Source organism: Oncorhynchus keta, unplaced genomic scaffold, assembly GCF_023373465.1.
Source record: "Oncorhynchus keta strain PuntledgeMale-10-30-2019 unplaced genomic scaffold, Oket_V2 Un_contig_9162_pilon_pilon, whole genome shotgun sequence".
Classification (NCBI taxonomy): Eukaryota; Metazoa; Chordata; class Actinopteri; order Salmoniformes; family Salmonidae; genus Oncorhynchus; species Oncorhynchus keta.
Window position 1 is genome coordinate 14,913 of NW_026290406.1, and position 27,213 is coordinate 42,125.

The window sequence follows — 27,213 nt, forward strand, 5'->3', positions numbered from 1 at the left end:
ACTGTGTCTGTTATATTATGACAGACCAGCTAGATCTACTGTGTCTGTTATATTATGACAGACCAGCTAGATCTACTGTGTCTGTTATATTATGACAGACCAGCTAGATCTACTGTGTCTGTTATATTATGACAGACCAGCTAGATCTACTGTCTCTGTTATATTATGACAGACCAGCTAGATCTACTGTGTCTATTATATTATGACAGACCAGCTAGATCTACTGTCTGTTATAATATGACAGACCAGCTAGATCTACTGTCTCTATTATATTATGACAGACCAGCTAGATCTACTGTGTCTATTATATTATGACAGACCAGCTAGATCTACTGTCTCTATTATATTATGACAGACCAGCTAGATCTACTGTCTCTATTATATTATGACAGACCAGCTAGATCTACTGTCTCTATTATATTATGACAGACCAGCTAGATCTACTGTCTCTATTATAATATGACACACCAGCTAGATCTACTGTCTCTATTATATTATGACAGACCAGCTAGATCTACTGTCTCTATTATATTATGACAGACCAGCTAGATCTACTGTGTCTATTATATTATGACAGACCGGCTAGATCTACTGTGTCTGTTATATTATGACAGACCAGCTAGATCTACTGTCTCTATTATATTATGACAGACCAGCTAGATCTACTGTTTCTATTATATTATGACAGACCAGCTAGATCTACTGTCTCTGTTATATTATGACAGACCAGCTAGATCTACTGTTTCTATTATAATATGACAGACCAGCTAGATCTAATATGTCTATTATATTATGACAGACAAGCTAGATCTACTGTCTATTATATTATGACAGACCAGCTAGATCTACTGTGTCTATTATATTATGACAGACCAGCTAGATCTACTGTGTCTGTTATATTATGACAGACCGGCTAGATCTACTGTCTTTTATATTATGACAGACCAGCTAGATCTACTATCTCTATTATATTATGACAGACCAGCTAGATCTACTGTCTCTATTATATTATGACAGACCAGCTAGATCTACTGTCTCTATTATAATATGACAGACCAGCTAGATCTACTGTCTATATTATATTATGACAGACCAGATAGATCTACTGTCTTTATTATATTATGACAGACCAGATATATCTACTGTCTTTATTATATTATGACAGACCAGATAGATCTACTGTCTTTATTATATTATGACAGACCAGCTAGATCTACTGTCTATATTATATTATGACAGACCAGCTAGATCTACTGTCTCTATTATATTATGACAGACCAGCTAGATCTACTGTCTCATTTATATTATGACAGACCAGCTAGATCTACTGTCTCATTTATATTATGACAGACCGCTTGATCTACTGTCTCTTTTACATGATGACAAACCAGCTAGATCTCCTGTCTCTATTATAATCACAACAGACCAGCTAGATCTACTGTTTCTATTATATATGACACACCAGCTAGATCTAATATCTCTATTATATTATGACAGACCAGCTAGATCTACTGTCTCTATTATAATATGACAGACCAGCTAGATCTACTGTCTCTATTATATTATGACAGACCAGCTAGATCTACTGTCTCTATTATATTATGACAGACCAGCTAGATCTACTGTCTCTATTATATTATGACAGACCAGCTAGATCTACTGTCTCTATTATATTATGACAGACCAGCTAGATCTACTGTCTCTATCATATTATGACAGACCAGCTAGATCAACTGTCTCTATTATATTATGACAGACCAGCTAGATCTACTGTTTCTATTATATTATGACAGACCAGCTAGATCTAATATCTCTATTATATTATGACAGACCAGCTAGATCTAATGTCTCTATTATATTATGACAGACCAGCTAGATCTACTGTCTCTATTATATTATGACAGACCAGCTAGATCTACTGTCTCTATTATATTATGACAGACCAGCTAGATCTACTGTTTCTATTATATTATGACAGACCAGCTAGATCTACTGTCTCTATTACATTATGACAGACCAGCTAGATCTACTGTCTCTATTATATTATGACAGACCGGCTAGATCTAATATCTCTATTATATTATGACAGACCAGCTAGATCTACTGTCTCTATTATATTATGACAGACCAGCTAGATCTACTGTCTCTATTATATTATGACAGACCAGCTAGATCTACTGTCTCTATTATAATACGACACACCAGCTAGATCTAATATCTCTATTATATTATGACAGACCAGCTAGATCTACTGTCTCTATTATATTATGACAGACCAGCTAGATCTACTGTCTCTATTATATTATGACAGACCGCTAGATCTACTGCCTCTTTTCATGATGACAGACCAGCTAGATCTCATATCTCTATTATATTACAACAGACCAGCTAGATCTACTGTTTCTATTATATTATGACAGACCAGCTAGATCTACTGTCTCTATTATATTATGACAGACCAGCTAGATCTACTGTCTCTATTATAATTTGACAGACCAGCTAGATCTATTGTCTCTATTATATTATGACAGACCAGCTAGATCTACTGTCTCTTTTATATTATGACAGACCAGCTAGATCTACTGTCTCTATTATATTATGACAGACCAGCTAGATCTACTGTCTATTATATTATGACAGACTAGCTAGATCTAATGTCTCTATTATATTATGACAGACCAGCTAGATCTACTGTCTCTATTATAATATGACAGACCAGCTAGATCTACAGTTTCCATTATATTATGACAGACCAGCTAGATCTACTGTCTCTATTATATTATGACAGACCAGCTAGATCTACTGTGTCTGTTATATTATGACAGACCAGCTAGATCTACTGTGTCTATTATATTATGACAGACCAGCTAGATCTACTGTGTCTATTATATTATGACAGACCAGCTAGATCTACTGTCTCTATTATATTATGACAGACCGGCTAGATCTACTGTGTCTGTTATATTATGACAGACCAGCTAGATCTACTATGTCTATTATATTATGACAGACCAGCTAGATCTACTGTGTCTGTTATATTATGACAGACCAGCTAGATCTACTAAGTCTATTATATTATGACAGACCAGCTAGATCTACTGTGTCTGTTATATTATGACAGACCAGCTAGATCTACTGTGTCTGTTATAATTATGACAGACCAGCTAGATCTACTGTCTATTATATTATGACAGACCAGCTAGATCTACTGTCTCTATTATATTATGACAGACCAGCTAGATCTACTGTCTCTATTATATTATGACAGACCAGCTAGATCTACTGTCTCTATTATAATATGACAGACCAGCTAGATCTACTGTCTCTATTATATTATGACAGACCAGTTAGATCTACTGTCTCTATTATATTATGACAGACCAGCTAGATCTACTGTTTCTGTTATATTATGACACACCAGCTAGATCTACTGTGTCTGTTATATTATGACAGACCAGCTAGATCTACTGTGTCTGTTATATTATGACAGACCAGCTAGATCTACTGTGTCTGTTATATTATGACAGACCAGCTAGATCTACTGTGTCTGTTATATTATGACAGACCAGCTAGATCTACTGTGTGTCTGTTATATTATGACAGACCAGCTAGATCTACTGTGTCTGTTATATTATGACAGACCGGCTAGATCTACTAAGCCTCTGTTTTATGATGACAGACCAGCTAGATCTACTGTCTGTTATATTATGACAGACCAGCTAGATCTACTGTGTCTGTTATATTATGACAGACCAGCTAGATCTACTGTCTATTATATTATGACAGACCAGCTAGATCTACTGTCTCTATTATATTATGACAGACCAGCTAGATCTACTGTCTCTATTATATTATGACAGACCAGCTAGATCTACTGTCTCTATTATAATATGACACACCAGCTAGATCTACTGTCTCTATTATATTATGACAGACCAGCTAGATCTACTGTCTCTATTATATTATGACAGACCAGCTAGATCTACTGTCTCTATTATATTATGACAGACCGCTAGATCTACTGTCTATTATATTATGACAGACCAGCTAGATCTACTGTTTCTATTATATTATGACAGACCAGCTAGATCTACTGTCTCTATTATATTATGACAGACCAGCTAGATCTACTGTTTCTATTATATTATGACAGACCAGCTAGATCTACTGTCTCTATTATATTATGACAGACCAGCTAGATCTACTGTTTCTATTATATTATGACAGACCAGCTAGATCTACTGTTTCTATTATATTATGACAGACCAGCTAGATCTACTGTCTCTATTATATTATGACAGACCAGCTAGATCTACTGTGTCTGTTATATTATGACAGACCAGCTAGATCTACTGCCTCTTTTACATGATGACAAACCAGCTAGCTCTACTGTCTCTATTATATTATGACAGACCAGCTAGATCTACTGTTTCTATTATATTATGACAGACCAGCTAGATCTACTGTCTCTATTATATTATGACAGACCAGCTAGATCTACTGTCTCTATTATATTATGACAGACCAGCTAGATCTACTGTCTCTATTATATTACAACAGACCAGCTAGATCTACTGTCTCTATTATATTATGACAGACCAGCTAGATCTACTGTCTATTATATTATGACAGACTAGCTAGATCTAATGTCTCTATTATATTATGACAGACCAGCTAGATCTACTGTCTCTATTATAATATGACAGACCAGCTAGATCTACTGTCTCTATTATATTATGACAGACCAGCTAGATCTACTGTCTCCATTATAATATGACAGACCAGCTAGATCTAATGTCTCTATTATATTATGACAGACCAGCTAGATCTACTGTCTCTATTATAATATGACAGACCAGCTAGATATACTGTCTCTATTATATTATGACAGACCAGCAAGATCTACTGTCTTTATTATATTATGACAGACCAGCTAGATCTACTGTCTATTTTATATTATGACAGACCAGCTAGATCTACTGTCTCTATTATATTATGACAGACCAGCTAGATCTACTGTCTATTATATTATGACAGACCAGCTAGATCTACTGTTTCTATTATATTATGACACACCAGCTAGATCTACTGTCTCTATTATATTATGACAGACCAGCTAGATCTACTGTCTCTATTATATTATGACAGACCAGCTAGATCTACTGTCTCTATTATATTATGACAGACCAGCTAGATCTACTGTCTCTAGTATAATATGACAGACCAGCTAGATCTACTGTCTCTATTATATTATGACAGACCAGCTAGATCTACTGTCTCTATTATATTATGACAGACCAGCTAGATCTACTGTGTCTGTTATATTATGACAGACCAGCTAGATCTACTGCCTCTTTTACATGATGACAAACCAGCTAGATCTACTGTCTCTATTATATTATGACAGACCAGCTAGATCTACTGTTTCTATTATATTATGACAGACCAGCTAGATCTACTGTCTCTATTATATTATGACAGAGACCAGCTAGATCTACTGTCTCTATTATATTATGACAGACCAGCTAGATCTACTGTCTCTATTATATTACAACAGACCAGCTAGATCTACTGTCTCTATTATATTAACAGACCAGCTAGATCTACTGTCTATTATATTATGACAGACTAGCTAGATCTAATGTCTCTATTATATTATGACAGACCAGCTAGATCTACTGTTTCTATTATAATATGACAGACCAGCTAGATCTACTGTCTCTATTATATTATGACAGACCAGCTAGATCTACTGTCTCCATTATAATATGACAGACCAGCTAGATCTAATGTCTCTATTATATTATGACAGACCAGCTAGATCTACTGTCTCTATTATAATTACAACAGACCAGCTAAATCTACTGTTTCTATTATATTATGACAGACCAGCTAGATCTACTGTCTCTATTATAATATGACAGACCAGCTAGATCTACTGTCTATTTTATATTATGACAGACCAGCTAGATCTACTGTCTCTATTATATTATGACAGACCAGCTAGATCTACTGTCTATTATATTATGACAGACCAGCTAGATCTAATGTCTCTATTATATTATGACAGACCAGCTAGATCTACTGTCTCTATTATAATATGACAGACCAGCTAGATCTACAGTTTCCATTATATTATGACAGACCAGCTAGATCTACTGTGTCTGTTATATTATGACAGACCGGCTAGATCTACTGCCTCTTTTACATGATGACAGACCAGCTAGATCTAATATCTCTATTATATTATGACAGACCAGCTAGATCTACTGTCTCTATTATATTATGACAGACCAGCTAGATCTACTATCTCTATTATATTATGACAGACCAGCTAGATCTACTGTCTCTATTATATTATGACAGACCAGCTAGATCTACTGTCTCTATTATATTACAACAGACCAGCTAGATCTACTGTTTCTATTATATTATGACAGACCAGCTAGATCTAATATCTATTTTATATTATGACAGACCAGCTAGATCTACTGTCTCTATTATATTATGACAGACCAGCTAGATCTACTGTCTCTATTATAATATGACAGACCAGCTAGATCTACTGTCTATTTTATATTATGACAGACCAGCTAGATCTACTGTCTCTATTATATTATGACAGACCAGCTAGATCTACTGTCTATTATATTATGACAGACCAGCTAGATCTAATGTCTCTATTATATTAAGACAGACCAGCTAGATCTACTGTCTCTATTATAATATGACAGACCAGCTAGATCTACAGTTTCCATTATATTATGACAGACCAGCTAGATCTACTGTCTCTATTATATTATGACAGACCAGCTAGATCTACTGTGTCTGTTATATTATGACAGACCAGCTAGATATACTGTCTCTATTACATTATGAAAGACCAGCAAGATCTACTGTCTCTATTATAATACGACAGAGCAGCTAGATCTACTTTCTCTATTAAATTATGACAGACCAGCTAGATATACTGTCTTTATTATATTATGACAGACCAGCTAGATCTACTGTCTCTCTTATATTATGACAGACAAGCTAGATATACTGTCTCTCTTATATTATGACAGACCAGCTAGATATACTGTCTCTATTATATTATGACAGACCAGCTAGATCTACTGTCTCTATTATGTTACGACAGACCAGCTAGATCTACTGTCTCTACTATTTTATGACAGACCAGCGAGATCTACTGTCTCTATTATAATATGACAGACCAGCTATATCTACTGTCTCTATTATATTATGACAGACCAACAAGATCTACTGTCTCTATTATAATATGACAGATCAGCTCGATCTACGGTCTCTATTATGTTACGACAGACCAGCTAGATCTACTGTCTCTACTATTTTATGACAGACCAGCTAGATATACTGTCTTTATTATATTATGACAGACCAGCTAGATCTACTGTTTCTATTATAATATGACAGACCAGCTCAATCTACTGTCTCTATTATAATATGACAGACCAGCTAGATCTACTCTATTTATTATACTATGAAAGACCAGCTAGATTTACTCTCTATTATATTATGACAGCTATACACAGCTAGAGACAGCTACACACAGCTAGTGACAGCTACACACAGCTACACACAGCTAGAGACAGCTACACACAGCTAGAGAAAGCAACACACAGCTACACAGATCTATACACAGCTAGAGAAAGCAAGATACACAGCTAGAGACAGCTACACACAGCTAGAGACAGCTAGACACAGCTACACACAGCTGGAGACAGCAAGATACAGCTACACACAGCTATACACAGCAAGTTACAGCTATACACAGCTAGAGACTGCTACACACAGCAAGAAACAGCTACAAACAGCTAGAGACAGCTACACAAGATGCACAGCTAGAGACAGCTATACACAGCTAGAGACAGCTAGAGACAGCTACACACAGCTAGAGACAGCTACACACAGCTAGAGACATCTACAAACAGCTAGAGACATCTACAAACAGCTAGAGACAGCTAGAAACAGCTACACACAGCTAGAGACAGCTACACACAGCTAGAGACAGCTACACACAGCTCGAGACATCTAGAGACAGCTACACACAGCTAGAGACAGCTACAAACAGCTAGAGACAGCTACAGACAGCTATACACACAGCTAGAGACAGCTACAGACATGTCGAGACAGCTACAGACAGCTAGAGACAGTTACACACACCTAGAGACAGCTACACACAGCTATACACAGCTAGAGACAGCAAGATACACATCTACACATAGCTAGAGATAGCTACATACAGCTGGAGACATCTACACAGCTAGAGACAGCAATATACAGCTATACACATTTCACACAGCTAGAGACAGCTACACACACACAGCTACACACATTACAGACAGATAGCTACAGCTAGAGACAGTTAGCTAGAGACATCTACAAACAGCTAGAAACAGCTACACACAGCTAGAGACAGCTAAACACAGCTAGAGACAGCTACACACAGCTAGAGACAGCTACACACAGCTAGAGACATCTAGAGACAGCTACACACAGCTATACACAGCTACACACAGCTAGAGACAGCTACACACAGACATCTAGAGACAGCTACACACAGCTAGACAGACAGCTGAGACAGCTATACACAGCTACACACAGCTAGAGACACTAGAGACAGCTACAGACAGCTAGACAGCTACACACACCTAAAGCTACACACATCTACACACAGCTAGAGACAGCTACCAGCTAGCTGGAGACAGCTAAATACATCTACACCAGAGACAGCTACACACAGCTAGACATCTACAGCTATACACAGCTACACACAGCTAGAGACATCTACACACAGCTAAAGACATCTACACACAGCTAGAGACAGCTACATAGCTGGAGACAGCTACCAGCTACACCACACAGCTACACAGCAAGATGCACAGCTAACACACAGCTAAAGATCTACACACAGCTAGAGACAGCTACACATAGCTGGAGACAGCTACAAACAGCTAGAAAGCAACACACAGCTAGAGACATCTATCTAGCTACACACAGCTAGAGACAGATCTAGAGACAGCTACATAGCTGGAGACAGCTACACACACACAGCTAGAAACAGCTATGCACAGCTAGAGACAGCAAGCACATCAATACACAGCTAGAGACAGCAAGATACACACAGCTAGAGACATCTACTAGAGACACTACACACAGCTAAAGACATCTACACACAGCTAGAGACAGCTACACATAGCTGGAGACAGCTACAAACAGCTAGAGAAAGCACCACACAGCTACACACAGCTCTAGAGAGCAGACATCTAGAGACAGCTACACATAGCTGAGACAGCTCGGAAAGAGCTAGAGACATCCAAAGTTTGGTGTGGCGCCATTTCCGTTCCAATTTTCTGTAAGCTTCCTTCAGAGCTCGGGTATTTTCTATGTACCAGGGAGCTAGTTTCTTATGACAAATGCTTTTTGCCTTTAGGGGTGCGACTGCATGTAGGGTATTACGCAAGGCTAATTTGAGTTCCTCAGTTAGGTGGTTAACTGATTGTTGTACTTGACGTCCTTGGGTAGATGAAGGAGTCTGGAAGGGCATCTAGGAATCTTTGGGTTGTCTGAGAATTTTAGCACAGCTTTTGATGATCCTTGGTTGGGGTCTGAGCAGATTATTTGTTGCAATTGCAAACGTAATAAAATGGTGGTCCGACAGACCAGGATTATGAGGAAAAACATTAAGATCCACAACATTTATTCCATGGGACAAAACTAGGTCCAGAGTATGACTGTGGCAGTGAGTAAGTCCAGAGACAAACAAAAACCACTGAGTCGATGACCGAAAGCCTTTTAGAGTGGGTCTGTGGACTTCATTGGGGGTGACCACAGATCCTCAGACCCCTTGTGAGACCATATGCTAGATGGTTGGCCCTGGGTTCCTCTAATTAGACCTCATGGCTATGTCAGCAGTTCCTGCAAAGAGGAAGGCATTGATGCTATGGACTGGCCCGCCCGTTCCCCAGACCTGAATTCAATTGAGCACATCTGGGACATCATGCTCGCTCCATCCACCAACGCCACGTTGCACCACAGACTGTCCAGGAGTTGGCGGATGCTTTAGTCCAGGTCTGGGAAGATCCCTACCATCCGTCACCTCATCAGGAGCATGCCCAGGCATTGTAGGGAGGTCATACAGGCACGTGGAGGGACACACACACTACTGAGCCTCATTTTGACTTGTTTTAAGGACATTTCATCAAAGTTGGATCAGCCTGTAGTGTGGTTTTCCACTTTAATTTTGAGTGTGACTCCAAATCCAGACCTCCATGGGTTGATACATTTGATTTACATTGATCATTTTTGTGTGATTTTGTTGTCAGCACATTCAACTATGTAAAGAAAAAAGTATTTAATAAGAATATTTCATTCATTCAGATCTAGGATGTGTTATTTTAGTGTTCCCTTTATTTTTTTTGAGCAGTGTATATCTACCGTAGCTTTGATTGAACTGAACATCATACTTTCACAATCAGTCATCATCATGAATCAAGTCGACAATCTACTCTGGCAAATCCTTTTCCATCCTTGTCATACGAAGAGATGACGAGAAAATACGTTTTGAACAGTCAACCCAGCTCAGAACACTCCGAGTTCCCGGTTGTCTTGAAAGCATCATATATCCAGAGAATGCCAGACTTTGATGACAAAGTTTGCCAAAAGGACCGCCTCGCCACCTTCCTGTTCAAGTCAGCACAGCTGCATAAATGATGTAATATGCCAGGGAGATATGTATACTGGAGCTAAGAAAGTAATACTAAGTGTATGTTGTGTGGTAAGCTGTTAGTAGCCCATGTGCCTCACCCTAATCATTTGGTCCCTTTCCCCCCTCATAACCAGCCTACTGTTCTGACTTGGTGGTGCAGGTGAACACTGCACGTCTCATTGGTGCGTAATGATGACTGACCTTCATGGGCTACTTGCGTGTTGTGTTGCCAATATGTAATATAGAATGATGAAACACGTTTGGTTGCCTTTAGAGTGTTGCACAGACCAGCGGCAAAAAAAATATTCTATTTTGTTTAATTATATTCATGACACTGAAACACGTTTGTCTCTATTATAATATGGACAGTTGCCTCTATTTTCTGAAAGAGCTAGGCTTATTATATTTGACAAGTTGAAAGACAGCTTGACAGCTACAACAAAACACTGTATAATACATGAGAGCAACACACAGCTTTGTTTCAAGCTAGAGAAAGTTGGAATTCAGCAAGAGACAGCTACACAGTTTTATAGACAGCTTGAATACAGACAATTGCAAGAGCTGGGTATCACAGCAAGATTTTATAAAGATCCAGAACTTTATGAACCTTGATGCACAGCTAGACATGATAACAGCTAGAGACAGCTAGATCAGATGGACATTTACAGTAGACATTACAAACAGCTAGAGACTTAACACTCCTAGACCCAATGATCTACACAGCTCGAGTCCTATTTTTACAGCTATAGGCTCCTAGAGACCCAATGTGACATACTACAGTAGTCCTATGAGAGACACTATAGGCTCCTAGAGACCAAGATACAGTAGTCCTATTTACTATAGGCTAGAGATAGCCCAACAGCTGATCTACAGTAGTAGAGATTTACTATAGGCTCCAGAGACCCAATGACCTACAGTAGTCCTATTTACTACAAGGCTCATTTACTGTAGGAGACCCAATGACCTACAGTAGTCCTATTTACTATAGGCTCCTAGACCCAATGACCTACAGTAGTCCTATTTACACAGTAGGCTCCTAGACCCAATGACCTACAGTCTGAGCAGTCCTATTTACTATAGGCTCCTAGACCCAATGACCTACAGTAGTCCTATTTATTTCCTGTAGCTACCCTAGACCCCATGACCTGCAGTAGTCCTGGAGACAGCTATACAGCTACACACAACTAGAGACAGCTACACCCATTGATCTTAGTTATGCTAAAGCCTACAGCCACAACATTGGACTTTCCAAGATGTAGTCTAGAAATAAACAAAATCTAAATTATAGAGACAAAATAAATGTAAGCTACAAACAGCTTGTAGTCTGAAATAATCTCATTTACTTTATTAGACAAATAAAATTACAAATATATCTCCATTTACTTCACTTGTGTCTTATTTTACAACAAATCCCACACACAGCATTGTCGATTCCAACTGACAGAGAGTTTTGGGGTTTCTCATGTCTCAGTACTCATCTCTGGAGAGGTCTCAGTACTCAGGGAGAGGGTCTCAGTACTCATCTCTGAGAGGTTAGGAGAGGGTCTCAGTACTCATCTCTGGTGAGGGAGGGATCTCAGTACTCATCTCAGAGAAAGGGTCTCAGTACACATCTCTGAGAAGGATCTCAGTACTCATCTCAGGTCTCAGAGGAGGTCTCATGGGAGAGGGTCTACTCATCTCAGAGGAGGTTCGGGAGAGGGTCTCAGTAGACATCTCTGAGAGGTGGTTAGGGAGAGGGTCTCAGTGCTCATCTCTGAGAGGTTAGGGAGAGGGTCTCAGTGCTCATCTCTGAGAGAGTTAGGGTATCCTCAGTAATTACCTGACTTTTGAGGTACTCCCGTTACTCCCATGGTGGTCCGGGTCTCAGTACTCATCTCTAGAGGTTACCTGGAGAAGGTCCAGTACTCAGTAATTAATGACTGTGGAGTGAGTTAGGTATCCTCAGAGAGGGTCACAGTACTCATAACTGAGTCTGAGAGGTTAGACTTCTGGAGAGGGTCTCAGTGACTCTGGAGGTATCCTCAGAGAGAGACCTCTTAATTAGCCTAAGATCCTCAGAGGTCTCTAAGTACTCATCTCAGTTCCTGACTTCAAGAGGATTGGATGAAGGTCTCAGTACTCATCTCAGAGACTTCTAGGGAGAGGATCTCTGTACTCATCTCAGAGAGAAGGTCTCGGTACTCATCTCTGAGAGGTTAGGGAGAGGGTCTCAGTACTCATCTCAGAGAGAGGTTAGCCTGATGGGAGGAGTACTTAGTCTTAGACAGGTACACATCTGGAGTATCCTCATAATTTGAGTATTCTTAATTAGGTTAGGAGAGGGTCTCAGTACTGACCTCTGGATCTCAGCCTGAGAGGTTGAGGAGATTAGCTGATTCTCATCCTCTGTACTTGGAGGTATCTCATTTTGAGTCAGCAATTCTGACTTCTGGAGGTATCCTCTGAGACTTCTGGAGTCTCTTAATTAGCCTACTCATCTCTCAGAGAGGTTCTGGAGGTATCCTCTGTAATTAGCCTGATCTCAGTACTCATCTCAGGCTTTCAGTACTCTGAGAGCTTTGAGAAGGTCTCAGTACTCATCTCAAAGACTTCATGAGAGAGGTCTCAGTACTCATCTCAGAGAGTAATTAGGTCTAGGTACTCATCTCAGTAATTAGCCCTTCTGGAGGGTCTCAGTACTCATCTCAGAGAGGTTGAGGGAGAGGGTCTCAGTACTCATCTGACTTCCAGTTCCTCAGAAGTTACAGCTGACTTCTAGGTATCTCAGTATGACCTCATCTCAGTATAGAGAAGGTCTCAGTACTCATCTCTGAGAGGAAGAGTGGTCTTTACACTTTTTTTTTTTAAATTAATCATTAATCATTATTAATCATTGGTAGCACTGGTGCTCCCTACTTTAAACAATTGGCTAAATGTGACCACACCTCGTGTTTCTGACACATTGGCTAAATGTGCCTGACCTCTGAGTGTTTCTGACTTCAGGTAAACCGTTACTCCCATGTAGTTAGTTGGTATCCTCAGTAATTAGCCTGACTTCTGGAGGTATCCTCAGTAATTAGCCTGTATGTCTGGAGTAATTAGCCTGACTTCTAGCATCCTCAGTAATTAGCCTGACTGTCTGACTTCTGGCGGTATCCTCTGTAATTAGGCTGGCTTCTGGAGGTATCCTCAGTAATTATTAGTATCCTCAGACTGACTTCTGGAGGTATCCTCATTGCCTGACTTTAGCCTGATTCTGACTTCTGGAGGTATACTCAGTAATTAGCCTGACTTCAGTAATTAGCCTGACTTCTGGAGGTATCCTCAGTAATTAGCCTGACTTCTGGAGGTATCCTCAGTAATTAGCCTGATGTCTGGAGGTATCCTCAGTAATTAGCCTGATGTCTGGAGGTATCCTCAGTAATTAGCCTGACTTCTGGCGGTATCCTCAGTAATTAGCCTGACTTCTGGAGGTATCCTCAGTAATTAGCCTGACTTCTGGCGGTATCCTCAGTAATTAGCCTGACGTCTGGAGGTATACTCATCTCAGAGAGGTTAGGGAGAAGGTCACAGTACTCATCTCAGAGAGGTTAGGGAGAGTGTTTTGGGTTAACTCCTGGGTACTGGGTAGTGGTTCAGTAAGACCCAAAATAATATAATAATAATATAATATATGCCAAAGGCTCGCTTTTATCCAATGCACCTATTCCTATATGGGGTGGTCCCAGTGGACAACCCATGAGCCACAGAAGTGGGCACCCTCTGAGTCTAAAGTAGTGCACTATGTAGGGTATAGGATGCCATTTGATATGCAAGATAGTCAGTACACATCTCTCAATGACGTAACAGTCAGTGCCTGGGCTAGCTGCTGGGTACTGGTGGGACCCCAGGGGTTAAAGGTGACTGTTCTGTTCCTGGTGACCATGAGGAATCCGTTGGTGCCGAATCGTCCTGGGACGTCCCCCACATCCAGTAAAAGCTGCTACGGCAGAGGACTGCAGGGTCACGGTGTATCCCTCGTCCTGCTGCTGCTCGGCCTGAGAGGAGAAAGAGAGGTCACTATGGAAGTCATACTGACCATTCAGAGAGAGAGAGAGACAGGTCACTATGGAAGTCAACCATACCCAGACTACCCTAACATCACATACATTGGTCCTCCTGCCGTCCCAGAGAGACAGGGAGGGTAACAAGCTATTATGAACCCAGACTACCCTAACAGAATATACATTAGTTCTATCCCAGAGAGACCACCAAGCTGTATATGAACCCAGACTACCCTAACAGCATTAGTCTCTTGCCGTCCCAGAGAGACAGGGAGGGTACCAAGCTGTATATGAACCCAGCTGTCTACATTAGTCCTCCTGCCTGGATGGTACCAAGGATGAACCCAGACTACCTCAGTCCTCCTCTGTCCCAGAGGACAGGGAGGGAGGTATATGAACCCAGACTACTAACAGCATATACATTAGTCCTCTTGGTTCAGAGAGAGAGGGACAGGTCACCCTAACAGAAGTCAACTCATCTCCCAGAGACAGGGGAGGGTACCAAGCTAACATCACAGCATATACATTGGTCCTCCTGCCGTCCCCAGAGAGAGACAGGGAGGGCTGCACCTCAGCATATATAGTCCTCCTGTCCCAGAGAGACAGGAGGGAGTATATGAACCCAGACTACCCTAACAGCATATACATTAGTCCTCTTGCCGTCCCAGAGAGACAGGGAGGTACCAGCTGGGAAGGGGTACCCTAACAGTTCATAGTCTCTGTCCCAGAGAGACAGGGAGGGTAACAAGCATGAACCCAGACTACTCCTAACAGTACATTAGTCTCTGCCGTCCCAGAGAGACAGGGATGGAGGGAACCCAGACTACCCCCTAACAGCATATACATTAGTCCTCCTGCCGTCCCAGAGACCAGGGAGGGTAACAAGCTGTATATGAACCCAGACTAACCTAACAGCATATACATTAGTCCTCCTGCCGTCCCAGAGAGACAGGGAGGGTACCAGCTGTATATGAACCCAGACTACCCTAACAGCATATACATTAGTCCTCTTGCCGTCCCAGAGAGACAGGGAGGGTACCAAGCTGTATATGAACCCAGACTACCCTAACAGCATATACAGTCCCTCCTGCCGTCCCAGAGAGACAGGGAGGGTTGAACCCAGACTACCCTAACAGCATATACATTCGTCTCCTGCCGTCCCAGAGAGACAGGGAGGGTACCAAGCTGTATATGAACCCAGACTACCTAACAGTATCTCCCAGAGAGACAGGGAGGGTAACAAGCTGTATATGAACCCAGACTACCCTAACAGCATATACATTAGTCCTCCTGCCGTCCCAGAGAGACAGGGAGGGTACCAAGGTATATGAACCCAGACTACCCTAACAGCATATACATTAGTCCTCTTGCCGTCCCAGAGAGACAGGGAGGGTACCAAGCTGTATATCTCAGAACCCAGACTACCCATAACAGTCCCAGAAAGACAGGGAGGGTACCAAGCTGTATATGAACCCAGACTACCCTAACATCACATACATTAGTCCTCCTGCCGTCCCAGAGAGACAGGGGGAGGGTACCAAGCTGTATATGAACCCAGACTACCCTAACAGCATATACATTAGTCCTCCTGCCATCCCAGAGAGACAGGGAGGGTACCAAGCTGTATATGAACCCAGACTACCCTAACAGCATATACATTAGTCCTCCTGCCGTCCCAGAGAGACAGGGGAGGGTACCAAGCTGTATATGAACCCAGACTACCCTAACAGCATATACATTAGTCCTCTTGCCGTCCCAGAGAGACAGGGAGGGTACCAAGCTAACAGCATATACATTAGTCCTCCTGCCGTCCCAGAGAGACCCAGTACTACCCTATGAAACAGCATACATTAGTCCTCCCTGCCGTCCCAGAGAGACAGGGAGGGTAACAAGCTGTATATGAACCCAGACTCCCATCATTACATTAGTCCTCCTGCCGAGACAGGGAGGGTACCAAGCTGTATATGAACCCAGACTACCCTAACAGCATATACATTAGTCCTCTTGCCGTCCCAGAGAGACAGGGAGGGCAAGCTGTATATGAACCCAGACTACTAACCCATATACATTAGTCCTCTTGCCGTCCCCAGAGAGACAGGGAGGGTAACAAGCTGTATATGAACCCAGACTACCTAACAGCATATACATTAGTCTCCAGTCCCAGAGAGACAGGGATGGTACCAAGCTGTATATGAACCCAGACTACCCTAACAGCATATACATTAGTCCTCCTGCCGTCCCAGAGAGACAGGGAGGGTAACAAGCTGTATATGAACCCAGACTAACCTAACAGCATATACATTAGTCCTCCTGCCGTCCCAGAGAGACAGGGAGGGCCAAGCTGTATATGAACCCAGACTAACATTAGTCCTCTTGCCGTCCCAGAGAGACAGGGGAGGGTACCAAGCTGTATATGAACCCAGACTACCCTAACAGCATATACATTAGTCCTCCTGCCGTCCCAGAGAGACAGGGAGGGTACCAAGCTGTATATGAACCCAGACTACCCTGCATATATGAACCGTCCCAGAGAGACAGGGAGGTACCTGTATATGAACCCAGACTACCCTAACAGCATATACATTAGTCCTCTTGCCGTCCCAGAGAGACAGGGAGGGTAACAAGCTGAACCCAGACTACCCTAACAGCATATACATTAGTCCTCCCAGTCCCAGAGAGACAGGGAGGGTACCAAGCTGTATATGAACCCAGACTACCCTAACAGCATATACATTAGTCCTCTTGCCGTCCCAGAGAGACAGGGAGGGTACCAAGCTGTATATGAACCCAGACTACCCTAACAGCATATACATTAGTCCTCCTGCCGTCCCAGAAAGACAGGCATATACATTAGTAACTCCTGCCGTCCCAGAGAGACAGGGAGGGTACCAAGCTGTATATGAACCCAGACTACCCTAACAGACATTAGTCCTCCTGCCATCCCAGAGAGACAACAAGCATATGACATACCCCTAACAGCATATACATTAGTCCTCCTTGCCGTCCCAGAGAGACAGGGAGGGTACCAAGCTGTATATGAACCCAGACTACCCCTAACAGCATATACATTAGTCCTCTTGCCGTCCCAGAGAGACAGGGAGGGTAACAAGCTGTATATGAACCCAGACTACCCTAACAGCATATACATTAGTCCTCCTGCCGTCCCAGAGAGACCCATGATGAACCCAGACTACCCTAACAGAAGTCCTCCTGCCGTCCCCAGGGAGGGTAACAAGCTGTATATGAACCCAGACTACCCCTAACAGCTAAGTCCTCCTGCCGTCCCAGCATACCAAGCATTGAACCCAGACTACCCTAACAGCATATACTCCTTGCCGTCCCAGAGAGACAGGGAGGGTACCAAGCTGTATATGAACCCAGACTACCCTAACAGCATATACATTAGTCCTCTTGCCGTCCCAGAGAGACAGGGAGGTAACAAGTAACAAGCTGTATATGAACCCAGACTACCCTAACAGCATATACATTAGTCCTCTTGCCGTCCCAGAGAGACAGGGATATATGAACCCAGACTACCCTAACAGCATATACATTAGTCCTCCTGCCGTCCCAGAGAGACAGGGAGGGTAACCAGAAACCCAGACTACCCTAACAGCATATACATTAGTCCTCCTGCCATCCCAGAGAGACAGGGAGGGTACCAAGCTGTATATGAACCCAGACTACCCTAACAGCATATACATTAGTCCTCTTGCCGTCCCAGAGAGACAGGAGGGTACCAACTGTATATGAACCCAGACTACCCTAACAGCATATACATTAGTCCTCCTGCCGTCCCAGAGAGACAGGGAGGGTAACAAGCTGTATAGAACCCAGACTAACCTAACAGCATATACATTAGTCCTCCTGCCGTCCCAGAGAGACAGGGAGGGTACCAAGCTGTATATGAACCCAGACTACCCTAACAGCATATACATTAGTCCTCTTGCCGTCCCAGAGAGACAGGGAGGGTACCAAGCTGTATATGAACCAAGACTACCCTAACAGCATATACATTAGTCCTCCTGCCGTCCCAGAGAGACAGGGAGGGTACCAAGCTGTATATGAACCCAGACTACCCTAACAGCATATACATTCGTCCTCCTGCCGTCCCAGAGAGACAGGGAGGGTACCAAGCTGTATATGAACCCAGACTACCCTAACAGCATATACATTAGTCCTCTTGCCGTCCCAGAGAGACAGGGAGGGTAACAAGCTGTATATGAACCCAGACTGCCCCTAACAGCATATACATTAGTCCTCCTGCCGTCCCAGAGAGACAGGGAGGGTACCAAGCTGTATATGAACCCAGACTACCCTAACAGCATATACATTAGTCCTCTTGCCGTCCCAGAGAGACAGGGAGGGTACCAAGCTGTATATGAACCCAGACTACCCTAACAGCATATACATTAGTCCTCCTGCCGTCCCAGAAAGACAGGGAGGGTACCAAGCTGTATATGAACCCAGACTACCCTAACAGCATATACATTAGTCCTCCTGCCGTCCCAGAGAGACAGGGAGGGTACCAAGCTGTATATGAACCCAGACTACCTAACAGCATATACATTAGTCCTCCTGCCATCCCAGAGACAGGGAGGGTACCCATGAACCCAGACTACCCTAACAGCATATATTGTCCTCCTGCCGTCCCAGAGAGACAGGGAGGGTACCAAGCTGTATATGAACCCAGACTACCCTAACAGCATATACATTAGTCCTCTGCCGTCCCAGAGAGACAGGGAGGGTAATAAGCTGTATATGAACCCAGACTACCCCTAACAGCATATACATTAGTCCTCCTGCCGTCCCAGAGAGACAGGGAGGGTACCAAGCTGTATATGAACCCAGACTACCCTCATTAGTCCTCCTGCCGTCCCAGAGAGACAGGGAGGGTACCAAGCTGTATATGAACCCAGACTACCCTAACAGCATATACATTAGTCCTCCTGCCGTCCCAGAGAGACAGGAGGGTACCAAGCATATGAACCCAGACTACCTAACAGCATATACATTAGTCCTCCTGCCGTCCCAGAGAGACAGGGAGGGTACCAAGCTGTATATGAACCCAGACTACCCTAACAGCATATACATTAGTCCTCCTGCCGTCCCAGAGAGACAGGGAGGGTACCAAGCTGTATATGAACCCAGACTACCTAACAGCATATACATTAGTCCTCCTGCCGTCCCAGAGAGACAGGGAGGGTACCAAGCTGTATATGAACCCAGACTACCCTAACAGCATATACATTAGTCCTCCTGCCGTCCCAGAGAGACAGGGAGGGTACCAAGCTGTATATGAACCCAGGCATATACATTAGTCCTCTTGCCGTCCCAGAGACAGGGAGGGTACCAAGCTGTATATGAACCCAGACTACCCTAACAGCATATACATTAGTCCTCCTGCCGTCCCAGAGAGACAGGGAGGGTACCAAGCTGTATATGAACCCAGACTACCCTGTAGGAGATCCAGGACAAATATGATTGATATGACAGAATTAGAAGCAGAACTCATGATGATGCAGTCAGGTCAGTTGTGGTGATGTCATTGTCACTCGTTGTGTCCAGTCAGTCCATCTTACTGTGATGTTGGGTCTCAGCATCCGCTGGGCATTTTTGGGTGAGCTGAGGAAGAGGTGGTTAATGGGACCTTGCTGGCTGTTGACGTCCTCAAGGTGAAAGGTCAGGAGACAGGTGAGGCGGGTACAGCTCCCGCGCCCACACCCCGCCAGCAGGGCTGTGATTGGCTGTTTGTGGATGACCTCAGCACTTCCTCCTTCCACAAGCACCAATCCGGAAGCCACAGTGCACACAGGATCCAGACTGCTCCACTCATAGACTGAAACCTGACAACAAGATACATCAGTCTACAATCAGTACTCTGTCACTGATGGTGTTGGAACGCAGATTATCCACCTGCCAGAGGACTACAGAGGAACGCAGTTATCCACCTGCCAGAGGACTACAGAAGGATCCACGCCAGACTATCTACCTGCCAGAGGACTACAGAGGAACACAGTTATCCACCTGCCAGAGGACTACAGAGGAACACAGTTATCCACCTGCCAGAGGAACACAGTTATCCACCTGCCAGAGGACTACAGTTATCCACCTGCCAGAGGACTACAGAGGAACACAGTTATCCACCTGCCAGAGGACTAAAGAGGAACACAGTTATCCACTTAGCCTGCCCGGGGACTCCAAGCGGGCTTTCATGTGCTTTTTACTTAGTAGTGGCTTCCGCCTGGCCACTCTACCATAAAGACATGGTTGGTGGAGTGCTGCAGAGATGGTTGTCCTTCTGGAAGGTTTTCCCATCTCCACAGAGTAACTCTGGAGCTCTGTCAAGAGTGACCATCCCTGACCAAGGAAGGCCCTTCTCCCCCGATTGCTCAGTTTGGCTGGGTGGCCAGCTCTAGGAAGAGTCTTGGTGGTTCCAGACTTCTTCCATTTAACCTGTTAATCCTACCCCCTACTTTTTCGAACATTTTGTTAAAAATCGCGCAACATTTCAGCGCCCTGCTACTCATGCCAGGAATATAGTATATGCATATGATTAGTATGTGTGGATAGAAAACACTCAGACGTTTATAAAACTGGTTAAATCACGGCTGTGACTATAACAGAACGTGCGTTTCATCGAAAAGCGCAGGAAAATCTGATCACTGAAAATGGAAATATATATCCATGCGCGACTTGAACCCATTGATAAAGGTGAACCACATTTAATGGGGCTGAGGTTGCAATACCTACAGCTTCCACACGTTGTCTAGAGTCTTGTCATTTGCCTACGATTTGTTTCTTGGTCAAACGAAGAAGAGACAGCCCATTTCCTCCGGTCTCCGACCGGATATTTTGTTGAGAATTACCCGGACATTATTTCCAGACGGACAGCTAAAGAATATACTTCGCCTCGTGATCAATTTGATCGCTTATTAACGTTTAATCATACCTAAAGTTGCATTACAAAAGTATTTCGAAGTGTTTTGTGAAAGTTTATCGTCAACTTTTTTTATTTTAAAAAATGATGTTACGTTATAAGACGCTATTTTTTTCCGTTTATCACACAGTCTTCATAGATCGATATCTAGGCTATATATGGACCGATTTAATCGAAAAAAAAGACCCAATAGTGATTATGGGACATCTAGGAGTGCCAACAATGAAGATGGTCAAAGGTAATGAATGTTTTATATTTTATTCGTGCAGTTTGTGTAGCGACGACTATGCTAATTATTTTGTTTACGTCCCCTGCGGGTCTTTTGGGGTGTTACATGCTATCAGATAATAGCTTCTCATGCCTTCGCCGAAAAGCATTTTAAAAATCTGACTTGTTGCCTGGATTCACAACGAGTGTAGCTTTAATTCAATGCATGTGTATTTTAATGAACGTTTGAGTTTTAACTAATACTATTAGCATTTAGCGTAGCGCATTTGCATTTCCAGATGTCTAGATGGGACGCCTGCGTGCCAGGTAGGACCAAGAGGTTAAGAATGATGGAGGCCACGGTGTTATTGGAACTTCAACGCTGCAGAAATGTATTGGTACCCTTCCCCAGATCTGTGCCTCAACACGATCCTGTCTCAGACCTCTACGGACAATTCCTTCGACCTCATGGCTTGGTTTTTGCTCTGACATGCACTGTCAACTGTGGGACCTTTATATAGACAGGTGTGTGCGCCTTTCCAAATCATGTCCAATCAAATAAATTTAACACAGGTGTACTCCAATCAAGTTGTAGAAACATCTCAAGGATGATCAATGGAAACAGGATGCACCTGAGCTCAATTTCGAGTCTCATAGCAAAGGGTATGAATTACTTATGTAAATAAGGTATTTCTGTTTTTTTTTTATTTTTTTTTTTTATAAATTAGCAAATCTTTTTAAATCTCTTTCTGCTTTGTCATTATGGGTTATGTGTGTAGATATATGAGGAAAAAATACATGTCATCCATTTTAGAATAAAGATGTAACGTAACAAAATGTGGAAAAAGTCAAGGAGGCTGAATACTTTCCGAATGCACTGTAGATCAATATTTGAATGATTTATTTTATACAAGATTATTTTGCTAATCTTTATCAAGGCTGCCAATAATTTTGGATCTGACTATACATGCATAACTAGGTTATTAAAACAGGCATGTTTCTGTGTATTGTGTTTTTAATGTGTGGACTCAATGTGGTATTGAGAAACAGTTATTTGATGTGTCGAAAATGACGAGAGGAGTCAACGTACCACAGTCCTGAGGTGAAGGTCGTGGCTCAGGTCAGACACAGCATAGACCACCAGACTACCCTGGTCCTCAAAGCCCACCGGAAGCACAGGGGAGAAGAAGTCTTTGGCAAAGTAATGGAGCATCTTCCACTTCCCACCAAACTCTGCAGACGAAGAAGAAGAACAGATGTGAAACCTGGTCTCCCATGTGAGAAAACAACGTCTTGACAGTGAGACCAAGAGGCAATTTCCCCATCCGCGGAGCAATTTCCCCTTCCGCGGAGCAATTTCCCCTTCCGCGGAGCAATTTCCCCATCCGCGGAGCAATTTCCCCTTCCGCGGAGCAATTTCCCCTTCCGCGGAGCAATTTCCCCTTCCGCGGAGCAATTTCCCCTTCCGCGGAGCAATTTCCCCTTCCGCGGAGCAATTTCCCCTTCCGCGGAGCAATTTCCCCATCCGCGGAGCAATTTCCCCTTCCGCGGGGAGCAATTTCCCCTTCCGCGGAGCAATTTCCCCTTCCGCGGAGCAATTTCCCCATCCGCCGAGGGTGACTAGTATTTGCTACTCCTCTACAAAAATAAAAATATTGGTTGGCAACAAGCCTATCTACCAAACAATCAACCAATCGACTAATTGGAGTAAAGCCCTAAATGGTATGAGGGTAGATAGCTTCATATTTAAACTATTTATGAGCCGGTATGCTATTTGTATAATTATCAACTATAGGAGATATGTCATTCGTTGAAGGAGGTTATTTAGCAGGAGGTTATCTATAGCAGGAGGATATCTAGCAGGAGTTTATCTAGCAGGAGGATTTCTAGCAGGAGGATATCTAGCAGGAGGTTGTCTAGCAGGAGGATTATCTAGCAGGAGGATATCTAGCAGGGGGTTGTCTAGCAGGAGGATTATCTAGCAGGAGGATATCTATAGCAGGAGGATATCAAGCAGGAGGATTATCTAGCAGGAGGATATCTAGCAGGAGGATATCTAGCAGGAGGTTATCTAGCAGGAGGATAACTAGCAGGAGGATAACTAGCAGGAGGATTATCTAGCAGGAGGATAACTAGCAGGAGGTTATCTAGCAGGAGGATAACTAGCAGGAGGATAACTAGCAGGAGGTTGTCTAGCAGGAGGATTATCTAGCAGGAGGATATCTAGCAGGGGGTTGTCTAGCAGGAGGATTATCTAGCAGGAGGATATCTATAGCAGGAGGATATCAAACAGGAGGATTATCTAGCAGGAGGATATCTAGCAGGAGGATATCTAGCAGGAGGTTATCTAGCAGGAGGATAACTAGCAGGAGGATAACTAGCAGGAGGATTATCTAGCAGGAGGATAACTAGCAGGAGGTTATCTAGCAGGAGGATAACTAGCAGGAGGATAACTAGCAGGAGGATTATCTAGCAGGAGGATAACTAGCAGGAGGTTATCTAGCAGGTTATCTAGCAGGAGGATAACTAGCAGGAGGTTATCTAGCAGGAGGTTATCTAGCAGGAGGTTATCTAGCAGGAGGATTATCTAGCAGGAGGATAACTAGCAGGAGGTTATCTAGCAGGAGGATAACTAGCAGGAGGTTATCTAGCAGGAGGTTATCTAGCAGGAGGTTATCTAGCAGGAGGATTATCTAGCAGGAGGATTATCTAGCAGGAGGATACCTAGCAGGAGGATACCTAGCAGGAGGTTATCTAGCAGGAGGATATCTAGCAGGAGGATATCTAGCAGGAGGATTATCTAGCAGGAGGATATCTAGCAGGAGGTTGTCTAGCAGGAGGTTGTCTAGCAGGAGGTTGTCTAGCAGGAGGATTATCTAGCAGGAGGATATCTAGCAAGGTAAACAACTTTGGTAATTTGACCTTTGTTTGACTGTCGATACAAAGTTGGTTTGATTTGACAAAGCTGTAGCCTACTCGGGGTGCACTCTGCGCGTCCTGAGCGTGCTCTGTGGCGAGATAGTCTAGGCCTACTGCTGAATGCCCTTAATTATTTGAGGAACGTGATCATGCTCAGAATTTATGAACGGCATGTTACGCAATTCACATCAATGCCACTGGCGAAGTTACTATCGTTACTAAATATCAGTTTAATTTGCTGTGAAATCTTCACATAGTGGCGCAGCCAAGCCAACAAGGTGGCACAGCACCCCTCTTATTTGGGGAGAACCCTGGCATAGTGACTAGATCTTGGGGAGAACCCTGGCATAGTGACCAGATCTGGGGGAGAACCCTGGCATAGTGACCAGATCTGGGGGAGAACCCTGGCATAGTGACCAGATCTGGGGGAGAACCCTGACATAGTGACCAGATCTGGGGGAGAACCCTGGCATAGTGACCAGATCTGGGGGAGAACCCTGGCATAGTGACCAGATCTGGGGGAGAACCCTGGCATAGTGACCAGATCTGGGGGAGAACCCTGGCATAGTGACCAGATCTGGGGGAGAACCCTGACATAGTGACCAGATCTGGGGGAGAACCCTGGCATAGTGACCAGATCTGGGGGAGAACCCTGGCATAGTGACCAGATCTGGGGGAGAACCCTGGCATAGTGACCAGATCTGGGGAGAACCCTGGCATAGTGACCAGATCTGGGGAGAACCCTGGCATAGTGACCAGATCTGGGGAGAACCCTGGCATAGTGACCAGATCTGGGGAGAACCCTGACATAGTGACCAGATCTGGGGGAGAACCCTGGCATAGTGACCAGATCTGGGGGAGAACCCTGGCATAGTGACCAGATCTGGGGGAGAACCCTGGCATAGTGACCAGATCTGGGGTAGAACCCTGGCATAGTGACCAGATCTGGGGTAGAACCCTGGCATAGTGACCAGATCTGGGGGAGAACCCTGGCATAGTGACCAGATCTGGGAAAGAACCCTGGCATAGTGACCAGATCTGGGGGAGAACCCTGGCATAGTGACCAGATCTGGGGGAGAACCCTGGCGTAGTGACCAGATCTGGGGGAGAACCCTGGCGTAGTGAACAGATCTGGGGGAGAACCCTGGCGTAGTGACCAGATCTGGGGGAGAACCCTGGCGTAGTGACCAGATCTGGGGGAAAACCCTGGCATAGTGACCAGATCTGGGGGAGAACCCTGGTTCTTGGAGAGAACCCTGGCATAATGACCAGATCTGGGGGAGAACCCTGACATAGTGACTAGATCTGGGGGAGAACCCTGGCATAGTGACCAGATCTGGGGGAGAACCCTGGCATAGTGACCAGATCTGGGGGAGAACCCTGGCATAGTGTCCAGATCTGGGGGAGAACCCTGGCATAGTGACCAGATCTGGGGGAGAACCCTGGCATAGTGACCAGATCTGGGGGAGAACCCTGACATAGTGACCAGATCTGGGGGAGAACCCTGGCATAGTGACCAGATCTGGGGGAAAACCCTGGCATAGTGACCAGATCTGGGGGAGAACCCTGGCATAGTGACCAGATCTGGGGGAGAACCCTGACATAGTGACCAGATCTGGGGGAGAACCCTGGCATAGTGACCAGATCTGGGGGAGAACCCTGGCATAGTGACCAGATCTGGGGGAGAACCCTGGCATAGTGACCAGATCTGGGGGAGAACCCTGGCATAGTGACCAGATCTGGGGGAGAACCCTGGCATAGTGACCAGATCTGGGGGAGAACCCTGGCATAGTGACCAGATCTGGGGGAGAACCCTGGCATAGTGACCAGATCTGGGGGAGAACCCTGGCATAGTGACCAGATCTGGGGGAGAACCCTGGCATAGTGACCAGATCTGGGGGAGAACCCTGGCATAGTGACCAGATCTGGGGGAGAACCCTGGCATAGTGACCAGATCTGGGGGAGAACCCTGGCATAGTGACCAGATCTGGGGGAGAACCCTGGCATAGTGACCAGATCTGGGGGAGAACCCTGGCATAGTGACCAGATCTGGGGGAGAACCCTGGCATAGTGACCAGATCTGGGGAGAACCCTGACATAGTGACTAGATCTGGGGAGAACCCTGGCATAGTGACCAGATCTGGGGGAAAACCCTGGCATAGTGACCAGATCTGGGGAGAACCCTGGCATAGTGACCAGACCTGGGGAGAACCCTGGCATAGTGACCAGATCTGGGGAGAACCCTGGCATAGTGACCAGATCTGGGGAGAACCCTGGCATAGTGACCAGATCTGGGGAGAACCCTGACATAGTGACTAGATCTGGGGAGAACCCTGGCATAGTGACCAGATCTGGGGAGAACCCTGGCATAGTGACCAGATCTGGGGAGA

At 44.0% G+C, this 27,213-nt stretch overlaps 1 protein-coding gene and 2 long non-coding RNA genes across 4 annotated transcripts in view; 1 reads left to right on the plus strand and 2 right to left on the minus strand.

Moving 5' to 3' along the window:
* Positions 1–14,486: 14,486 nt before the first annotated feature.
* LOC118382526 (beta-mannosidase-like) overlaps positions 14,487–27,213 on the minus strand; it is a gene marked incomplete at its 5' end in the record, with an annotated part of 43,537 nt that continues 30,810 nt past the window's right edge. Inside the window, 4 exon segments of the mRNA XM_052512695.1 lie at positions 14,487–14,688; positions 14,690–14,751; positions 20,340–20,603; positions 22,995–23,137. Coding sequence (XP_052368655.1) covers positions 14,535–14,688; positions 14,690–14,751; positions 20,340–20,603; positions 22,995–23,137 — 623 coding nt within the window.
* On the plus strand, positions 15,379–20,220 carry LOC127927049 (uncharacterized). Of its 2 annotated transcripts, XR_008126003.1 has the most exons (4): positions 15,379–15,437; positions 15,993–16,080; positions 18,123–18,192; positions 20,106–20,220. It is a non-coding gene; the product is annotated as an uncharacterized LOC127927049 (long non-coding RNA). The 2 variants fall into 2 exon arrangements; XR_008126004.1 differs by lacking the exons at positions 18,123–18,192; positions 20,106–20,220 and adding an exon at positions 17,454–17,594.
* LOC127927047 (uncharacterized) lies at positions 16,935–20,221 on the minus strand. The gene is made up of 4 exons (XR_008125998.1): positions 20,136–20,221; positions 19,757–19,913; positions 18,601–18,837; positions 16,935–17,043 (listed from the first exon to the last, which is right to left on the minus strand). It is a non-coding gene; the product is annotated as an uncharacterized LOC127927047 (long non-coding RNA).